This window comes from Phalacrocorax carbo, chromosome 15, assembly GCF_963921805.1.
Source record: "Phalacrocorax carbo chromosome 15, bPhaCar2.1, whole genome shotgun sequence".
Classification (NCBI taxonomy): domain Eukaryota; kingdom Metazoa; phylum Chordata; class Aves; order Suliformes; family Phalacrocoracidae; genus Phalacrocorax; species Phalacrocorax carbo.
In genome coordinates this window covers 17,053,930-17,063,713 of record NC_087527.1, presented here as the reverse complement: position 1 = coordinate 17,063,713, position 9,784 = coordinate 17,053,930, and the positions used below count along the sequence as shown (strand labels likewise).

At 41.5% G+C, this 9,784-nt stretch overlaps 1 protein-coding gene across 4 annotated transcripts in view; it reads right to left on the bottom strand.

Annotated features, from left to right (window-relative positions):
- Nucleotides 1-9,784, bottom strand: part of CLTCL1 (clathrin heavy chain like 1) — a 37,303-nt gene that overhangs the window by 3,932 nt on the left and 23,587 nt on the right. For 2 of the 4 annotated variants that reach the window (XM_064466610.1, XM_064466607.1), the window contains exons 18-31: nt 8,717-8,839; nt 8,151-8,296; nt 7,572-7,755; nt 6,801-6,993; nt 6,151-6,308; nt 5,891-6,055; nt 5,356-5,463; nt 4,830-4,997; nt 4,603-4,752; nt 3,637-3,768; nt 3,184-3,294; nt 2,427-2,597; nt 1,433-1,654; nt 759-779 (exon numbers count right to left, since the gene is read on the bottom strand). In XM_064466610.1, coding sequence (XP_064322680.1) covers nt 759-779; nt 1,433-1,654; nt 2,427-2,597; nt 3,184-3,294; nt 3,637-3,768; nt 4,603-4,752; nt 4,830-4,997; nt 5,356-5,463; nt 5,891-6,055; nt 6,151-6,308; nt 6,801-6,993; nt 7,572-7,755; nt 8,151-8,296; nt 8,717-8,839 — 2,052 coding nt within the window. The remainder of the gene's footprint in view (nt 1-758; nt 780-1,432; nt 1,655-2,426; nt 2,598-3,183; nt 3,295-3,636; nt 3,769-4,602; nt 4,753-4,829; nt 4,998-5,355; nt 5,464-5,890; nt 6,056-6,150; nt 6,309-6,800; nt 6,994-7,571; nt 7,756-8,150; nt 8,297-8,716; nt 8,840-9,784) is intronic. The other 2 variants (XM_064466609.1, XM_064466608.1) reach the window with 2 other exon arrangements.

Below are 9,784 nucleotides of genomic sequence, written 5' to 3'. Positions count from 1 at the left end.
TTTTGTACTTTTGAAGTTAGTTACATGACAGTTTTAGACATACCACATTTATAAAGCCCATTCTCCAATTCCATGTTTTGCAGTTAATTCAACAGACTAAATTAGTTCCACTGTAAACCACTTTTGCCATGCAGATTTTCCTTCTGGCAAGTTATCCCGTATTTAGTACATGTGATTACTTGTAAATCCAACCAGCAGTTTAAAAACCATCATCTTAGACCTAAACCTCACATGGAAGTGTACAGATGAACTTGTGTGGCAAGTTTCTCCTCAGTGGAATATGAGGAGGAGGAGTTAAAGATCTGTGCAAGTACTTTCATCATACTAACAGAAGTTATGTTAACTTACAGAAGCTTTACGCTACTATTCAAGCTCACCATGCCTGAAAGATTGCACACTTCAGTAATTTACAGCATAACAAGCAATTTCACTGAGAACACATCCTGTTACATGGCGACTGCTTTTATTTACTTATGAACAACATCCTCTCTGCCACAAGATATCTGTAATACAAGAGCCCAAACACTCAAGTCCTCCTCAATCACTTGCTTATGTTTCCCATGAAGAGGAGCAGTCTGGTTGGATTTTCAAGTTGCTGGTGAATAGTTATCCTTTTAGCATTAGAAAGTGAACAGGAAATGAGTTAGAGCTAAATTACACTGCTCTTGTGGCAGAAGCTACAGCTAGATTCCTGTAAAAGAATCCTAGGATATTGAGGGACACAAATGAACACAAAGAGTTTGAAATCAGAGTGTCACCTTATAGAACAGCCCATCAACCTGCAAGAAAATTCAGAGGGGAATACTTAACACGACTGATTAGAGGCAACCTGAAGCAGTCACTTTTAAATCACTCATTTTAATGAACTTCTCTACTGTGATGCCCTATGCAACCCTAGAGCCTTCTATGGAAGTATCTTAGCTTAGTATCTTAGAGCTGGTTGAGACAAGCATTTCAGGACCACACGTGTTCAGAATCTCTTCTCTTTCAGTTGAGGACTAGCTATTGGTATCAGTATAGTACAGCCAGACTATGCATCCAAAGTCAGCCTACTCCTATGGCTGATATAGGAGTAAGTGTGTACTGAGTTATTCAAAACCTACGCTCTCTGTAACAAGGAAACAGAGTACTTTTGTAGTTACATGAAGTAGAGTTACAGGTTGTCCTCACCAACCAGAGGTTGTTTTCACCTCTGAAAAGCACACAGTTGCTTATGTCCACTGTTTAATTAGACCTCCTTCAAGTCTCAAGGCATCTATTTATAAGTTTTGCTAGCTAGCCTGAAGTGATTAAACCCACAGAACTTCTTAGTTAGAAGACTTTGTCTATGAGGAACAACAATATTCTAATTGCATGCAAAGAGCTCTCATTTCATAATGCTAATCATCCAGCAGACTAGAGGGCTTAACTTCTTCGCCTAAGCAATACTCACTTTGGTAAGGTACTCTCTCATCACTTGGATGAAATAAGGCATTGCAAAGTCCATGATGTTATGCCTCCATGCCAACTCAAGGACTACATCTGGGTGCAGCAAGTCATAACACGTGAAAAGGCAGGCTGCAAAGCACTCCTGCTTGCCTTCTTCCAGGAACCACTGAAGCAGCTTCTCAGCTAGTTCTGCATCTTTGGACTCTGCAGCATACTGCATAGCATCCTACAGAAAAGAACAACAGTTAAGCTTGACCCTTACCTGTCAGCACTTTTCTCTACACCTTATCTGCATGTTATTGCTAGCTAGATAAACTAGGTATTTGGCATACCATGAAGTTAGTCTTTATCAACACCAGGCATATTCTGTAGGAGCCAATCTACAGTACATACACTCAAGTAAGTCCTCTTATTTTGAGGCAACCCAAATACTTGTATTAACAGGCTTTCCTTAAGTACTTCAAGTGGCCTGAAAAGATTTTGCTTAGTTTTGTAACCAGACAATCTTCCTGGTATCCCACCTACCTCACCATTAGATATTAAGGATTACCCAAAGCAGAAGAGATTATTGCATCATCTGCCTGCATCGAGACAGAAGACTATTTGCCAGCTATCCTACAGGAATAGGTGAAAATTGGCCCATGTGAACTCACTACAGGCTTGAAGACTATACCACTGTAATGTTTCATCTGTACCCTACAAGGGCCTTCAGTTCTATGGAGGATGTTCCATACTGATACGGAAAACTGTACAGATGCCATTGACTGATATAGACAGATCTCCAAGAACAGGTTAACATTATGAAATTAGATTTAAGATATGCATTTGAAATTGCAAACACTTCTGTTCTAAGAGTCTTTCCTTAAACTTCAAGTGAAGGGCTAAGACTAATTAGAACTCCAGATCTGAAGCTAAAGAAACACATTCGGTATTCAGATCTATGCTTCAAAGCTCACACTTCTTTTTGACAGACAGGGAGAAAGGCTGCATTAACTCACCTTGTACAGACGGTCTTTCTTGCATAGCTCCACACTCTGTTTCCAGCGGTTGTTACCCTTATACAAATATGCTGCAATACGCCTAAATTCAATTAGTTCATGCTTTTCCAGACGCTGAGCCAATGTTATATTATCAAAGTTGTCATAGGCATCAATGGAAGCTCTCAAACCCTGTTTGAGAGAGAACTGTTAGACGGGCTTCCAGATGGTAGTAGGCAAGAACCTACAGTAGGGAAGCATCTAAGCATGATGCGTAAGTGTTTAGGTTCTGCCAGCTGGATGTTGACACTATGGCTACACCTTGTTTACCCTGTGTATTTCATGCATCTCTCCAAAAGATGATTTTTAACAAAGCAAGATGCTAACTCAGCCATACTGACTTCACTTGGCAGAGCAGAAAAGCTAATTACCTTTAGAAGACAAAGCATGTCTCTTCCAAATAGCAGCCAATGGGGCCAGAAGCAAATCTGTTTACAGAAGTGTTGCCCAGTAGAGTACATACCTAATATAGACCTTTATGAAGTCTGTTGTTCTGAGAGAAATAACTGTGGCATCTGCTTTGTTTACAAATCACCACAGTGTCTCAAGACTCCTGCCTGCAAAAGGTCTGATTCCACCCCCACTACTGTTGCATTGCAGAACTTATCTTCTACACCAGGGCATTACTTTGTGTCAGATGGGGAACAACCAAACTACAGCCTCTTGTTGTTGGAGACAGAGGAGCTAGGTGAATTTAGGTGGAGATTGCTAGGCTCACCTGGTAATCTTCCTCCTCTGTTAAAAGGTTGTTTAGAGCTTCATTAACTCCTTTATTGTTGTGGTTCTGGACTGAACGCAGATAAGGCTTTACTAGAAGTAGCCTATTAACCTGGAATTAAGATGATTCCAATACAAGATTAAGTACATCAATTTGACACTTCATACTCCTGAAAGGTTCCCACTTGTTATTACAAGAGTTTGTGCTTACTGTCAGGACCCTTTAGACAAAGCATCTTGTATTACCAGAAGTAAAATAAAACAGCCTCCTAGGCCAGTTATGTGAACTCTTCCAGTGTTTCCCGTATCAAGCCAGGATTAGGCTCCTTCTCAGTCCTTTATGCTGGAGGCAAAGCCACCTGACAGATGTCAACGCTTTTTTCCAAGCCAGAGGCTGGAATGTCTTAACTTGAGCAAAAGGCTTTGTTATTTATCTACCATCTCCCAAACTCACCTTTGAGAAAAAATTGACGGTCCTAGTGTGATCCAGTCGTGGAGATAATACAAGCAGGAGATCATTGATCAGCAGAGGTTTGTAGTCTAAGTAGAACTGCAAGGCTTTGTAGTACAGCTCCACATTGGCCACCTGCATGGTTAGACACTAGTTAGTACTTCAGACACAAGTAAGCCTAAGGGGCTTAGTTTGGATCACCTAACTCAGCACAAGGTTTATCTGACTCAAATAAAAGCTTAAGTTCCCTCCTAGAGGCCAGAAGTGTTACACTTACATGCACAATTCTCATTCAAACGTATGACTGCTTCTTGTGCCATCTGCTTCCAGATAGCGAAGTCACAAGCTACCAGGGGTAGTACAAACCAATTCTAACCCGTCCACAGTCGGACAGATCCTGGCACAGGCACCCCACTGGAGTTAATGTGACCATCTGTGAACTCCTACAGCCAGTAAAAGCTGTAGTCTTAACCAGTCTTTAAGTTGTTGCCTTGAAACCCGTAAGACCAATAAGAATGTGTTCAGTCTCAAATCTTGTCTGAACTATTCATCAATTCACTGTTCTCTGCTGCATTCATGGGACTGCCCAGTGCAATTCTCCCACTGGAACAGCTGGAAACATGTGCAGAGATCCTTCAAGAACAGTCAGACTCTGGCTAAGGCAGCAGTCAGCTCAAAGGTATTAAGGAGGTTACGCCTCTTGTTTGTGACCTAGGATCCTGAGCAGTCTCTGAAAACATCCTGTGCTAGCTGCTGCCACTCAACAGAATGTGCTGCACAGCAGAAAACAAAGGGTATATGATTAGATTAATTCTTGTGCTAAAGTGATTGGAAGTTGTTTGAAGTACAGCAGGGAAACTGAGTAGCAGCTTAAGCAAACTAATCTTCTAACAGCAATTCTGTTGTGCATTTTTGCCTCTGTTCTGAAAGAAACTTCCAGCGGTTTGATTCAGTTAACTAGTTACTTACCTTGGCAATTATGTCTTTAAACTGCCCTTCTTTCCAGGCATCAGTGGGATGATTCATCATAGTAATTATTGCATTGTCATACTCCTCGTACTTGTCATAGAGGAATACAAGTTCTGCCCAGAGATGAGCCTGTTCTGCAGCTCTGAGCACCTGACAAAACAGGAAATCAGTTTGATCCACTGATAACTTCCCAACTTCACTTGCAGTGTAGCTACCTTACTGCATACCTTTGGAATATTAACTCTAGACCAGAAAAGCTCCAGATGTTCCCTCATTTTCTGAGGCTTGAATTTGGAGTATAAGATGGCAAGTTCAGTAAACATTCCCATGTGAGCACGCTCTAGGCCCAAAGCGGCTTCCAAAAGGGCAATCAGTTCTTCAAAGTAGCCACGATCCTGGATGTTAGGCAAATAAGGATTAACTGCAAATTCATGAGCAACTGGCACTTAAGGCTTGCTAAAAATGCATATTAAAATTCAACATGCTTTGTTTTTCCCTCCAAATGAGTGTGCTTAAACTTGTAAGACATGATTCCAATGAGGCACCAGAACTGAAAAAGAAGGATAAACAAAAAACTACCACCCTGCCATTTACTACAGAAAAAAATGCATGCAAGTATTCAGAAAAGGAGATGGAGGAAGAACAAATTTAAAAGATCAGCCCCATGGGGTGCCAGGTTTTATCTGTGACCACTTTACTAGCAGATGCAAGTATGCTGTCCAAAGTCTCCTAGGATATTAACAGTGACCTAACCTGATAGTAACTGATCAGCTCTTCGAGTTCATCAGCGTGGATGACTATGTGTAAGCCACAGATCTGTGCCAAGCGGAATTCTTTTCCATCCACACAGGCGAAGCACACCTGTAATGAGAATTAGCAAATAGTCAGTTAACAGGAAAATACTGCAATGCTTATTTAATCTCCTTATATTAAAGGCAAAGTTAATGAGCAAAGCTTTACCAAATTTGAGGCATATATACAGTTCCAAATAGGTGTTTCCATAATGCTTGATCTAGAATTAAAAACTCTGCCATTCTTTTTACACTGCTTTGAAATGAAGCTTTATTACCTTGGGCATGAGGGCAGCTTATAAAGCTACAAACGTACTCTGTAGCCAGAAACAGTTAGCAAGCTACCAGAGCTAACTGTAGGTAGTTAGGAATTAACTCTTCTTTAATTCCCATGTTACCAACAGCGCAAAAGAGTCCGATTACGCTCCAGAGCAACATGCTCAGAAGCAACAGTAGAGCACATTCTACAGACTATTAAGAACATGAGCTTAAGTTACCTCCTTCCAAGTCCTTGTGCTGTTGGCTTTGCGGCCACTGTCCACTGCCGCCTGATACTCCCCAAGGTGCACCAAGGTAGATGCCAGGCGAGCAAAGTTAGATACGTTGTTATAGAGTAGTTTTGCTGCTTCATACATCCCCTCTTCATAACAGCGATCACCAACCTGGATTAGGAGTCCAAGGTAAACAAGGGTAACAGCAAGAATCAGGAGTCAGCTAACCAGCAAGTCATACATGAGAACTGTGGATCAAGACATACCTGTTGTATATGGGCATTATTAGGGCCACTAATAAACTCCTCCAGTTCTGACAGACGATTAGTTTTTGCCAAAGCAAAAATAAGTTCCGTCTCTACATAAGACTCTCTAGCCTTCTTCCTGGCCATCTGTAAGAACTTGACTAGGTCCTCCCAGTTATCTTGGAGAGAAGAGATATTTAAGATCCTCTGTTTAGTCATTCTGTATTGCTCACCTTGCCCACCTTAGGAACAGTTTTCACTAGTACTCTCAAGGATCTCCTCCACGATGATACTAAGCCATTTGCGTTTTGAGTTAAGGAATTCCCTGCTAAACACCAAGGCACCTTCACGTAAGGTTGAACTTGCAGCTATCTTAAAATCCAGTTGGCAAGCAATTCTGCCACAGACAGCTAAATACATTATGCTTGGCTCTATTTTAGATTATAACAGTCCAAATTATCTCCACGTGAAGGTCTATCTTTGGTGTAGGAACACAGACAGGCTTGTTGTCAGGAATCTCACTCAACATTGACTCATCCATTCCATATACTGACTGCTCCCATTTTCTCTGAAACAGAATTCGAAGCCTCAGGAATCCCTGCTGCTCAATGTAAATGCAATAACCTAGCTCACATCCAAACAATCTTATGTCTAAGGATGCTTTGCCTTACCATTTCTATTAGCTGCTTGAACAACCTCCATGTAGGCAGATGGATCATCTGCCTTTATATAGGAGTCAATGGCTTCTTTCACCAAGTCCTTCTGGAGCTGTGCTCTGGCTAGCTGGCTCCATACTGCTGGTTCGTTACATCTCTCTGCAAATTCGTAAGCACGGTCCAAGTTCCCAATGTGCTCAATCAGCACCTGTTTGAAATTGAAGTTGCAAGTTAAAAAAAAAATAAAATCAAAGCTTTATAACATTGTCCTTTCTAACAGAACTCTTCCTTCAAGCGCATACACTGCTCTGTGTAAGCGATATGAAGCTAACTGCTTTTAGAACAGCCACTTCTGTCCAGTGAAGCAGAAACAGTGAGAGTAAGACTGATTGCTACCATTGCTGCTCTGCCTTAGAGAAGTCAGTAACAGTGGCCTAAAGACAATGCCTGGTGGCATTTGCCTCTCCCGCACCTTTCAAGTATGAGTCTCCAAGGCAGCCACTCTGAATCAAATGCAGTGCACACACCCCAAGCATATAGTGCAATACACCAACAATTTTTGTTTATTTTGACCAGATCAGCATCTGAAGTCACTATTTGTGACATTGTTTTGCTATTCTTTGCACATAATCCCACTTCCCTCTGCAACTTGGTATCACATGGGAACTGTACTCTTAAGTCTCAATGATTTAAGTGACTATCACTCCTTGAGAATCAATTAACAGTACACTTCCCGTTCTCTCTATTACTAGCATTCTAAACCTTCATGCAGGAACCATGCCTCACCTGAATTGCCGAAGTATTAACGTCAAATTTCCTGAATATAGCAAAGGCTTCTTCATATAGCTCATTACTGATGGCAATGTTTGCAATATCTGGGGCATCATAGTTATCCAGCCGATTGATGTACTCCATCACACGAGTGCGGTCAGCCTTAATGGCCGTCAGGATCAGCAGATTCTGGAGATTCCTTTGGTTAACAGAAGGCAGAGGCTCTTAGCAGTGCACCAAAACACCTGCTTAAGTGACACGTATTGTACGTGCGAAACAATAAACCCGCTCGTTGTCACTAGCAACAACCCTTCATACCCAGACTAAGAAGCACTGATATTTGCCTTCAAAAAGAAATTGCCTACCACTATCAGTGTTTTCTTCTCTCAGCACATCACTGCAAACTGCATAGTGTGAACTATCTCTGTTCTTAAAGCAAGGAGCACTTTAAAGTCTGCTTTTTCACCTGATTATACACATTTAAGAGTGCTTAGGTCCTGTAACCAAGAGGCCCACAAGTAACTTGGGTCACTTCACAACCTAAACAAAGGCACTGAATAGGCTAAAAACTTGTGGACAAAGCTCTCATCTTACCTGTGTTCACTGAATACAGAATTATCCAAGACAATTTTTTCCAATAACTCAATCAATTCATTAGGCAGGTCAGCAGTCATGAAAGCTTTCACAGTTACAGAAACCTCCTCCGGATCCTGAGTCTCTGATAAAGCTGTTTGGACAACCTGAATTTGAAGGCAGGGAAGTATTCAGTGTTTTCCCCAAATGAGATATTTGCCAACCTATTCCAGTAAACTACAAATTAAGGCTTCAGAACTTTGAGAGTATTTTGTCGTAGAGAGCAGGAAAGAGCTACTTCTATACTGGATATACCTATTAAAGTCACACCTTAGGTCTGTACAGGGAGCAAATTCACTACAGGTAGGTCACTCCACAGGGCAGAAATAATACCTTACTGATAGCTAAGTTTTCTGACCGTGAAGGTCAGAGTTAATACCTGCCACTCAAACTCTTCAAATTTTCTGTATAGTTGAGATGGAGCCTCAAGGGACCTTGTGGGGGAAGATAGCTATTTTAACGCTCCACAATGTTTCTGAGATGTCCTGAGGTCTCCTCACACTGAAAGTTTAGCCTTTGGGCTGTACCTGGTCAATAAGCTGCCGCCTGAACGGGTTGTTTTCTTCCAGAACATTTGCCCAGAGCTCAGGGTCCTTCCTGCGCACCAGATAGCGAGCCTCACTCTTGAACAGAGAGTTCTCATTGCAGACCTGAAGAAGTTACAAATATTGGCATTAGTGTTAACAAGTTAGTACTGCAAGACAGGTTTAGCTAGCTATGAATCAGACAGTCTAGAAGACTGACTAGAACTAATTGCTGACCAATGCTAAATGCCACAGACAAGTTCTTACCCAACCTCTGATCAGGAAGGCTCATGGAGAAGGTCTCCAGCAGAATTTCTATAGCTTCTCTTGGTTTTGCCCGACACACAAATACTGTGACAGTGGCTTCACAGTAACTATTTGCTTCTGTTTGAAGTGAAGACCTGCAGAAGCCTGAAGAACTTAAGTTTTAAATCTAGAAAGGGAGCCACTTGCCTGGGCAGTGTTAAGTAGTGAACTGAGGAATGGTGCTTGCTTTTAAAGCTAGAAATAGGTTACGTGTTTGGTGTCATTAGCTTTACACTAGAAGTGTTCAGAGTAGCAAGTGGCTTGGATTCCCCTGTTAAAAGGTTAAGGGTACAGAATAAATGTGAAATCTCCTATAAAAGTGCAGTAAGGTAGAGTTATGATCCTATTAGTACCACTAGCTTCAATTTCCAAATAGAAGAGTAGAAACCTGAAGGCCTATTCCATCTTCCACCAACAGGTCATGTTTTGTTAGTATCCGAATTAGCTCTTGGAATCGCAAGTACTTTGCTGTAAGCAAATTAGTAGTAGCGCAATTTTGCTTTATGTTGTACATCTCTTAGTTGCAGGAGTTGAGCCCTCTTCTAGGAGGCAACAACGTCTCAAGAATAATTCTTGCAGGAGGAAGGTCTTTTCTCCATAACCAGAAACACCTGCTCAGCATATCAGTTCAAGGAAGAAACTGGTACTGACAGGTTTTTATGGTTAACCAGATCGTTAAAGCTTATCCTAAGCAAAGTTTCCTAGCAAAAACAACTCGGAGCCACCTTCATATCCTGAAATAAAAAAGCCAAATGCACCCAGCCA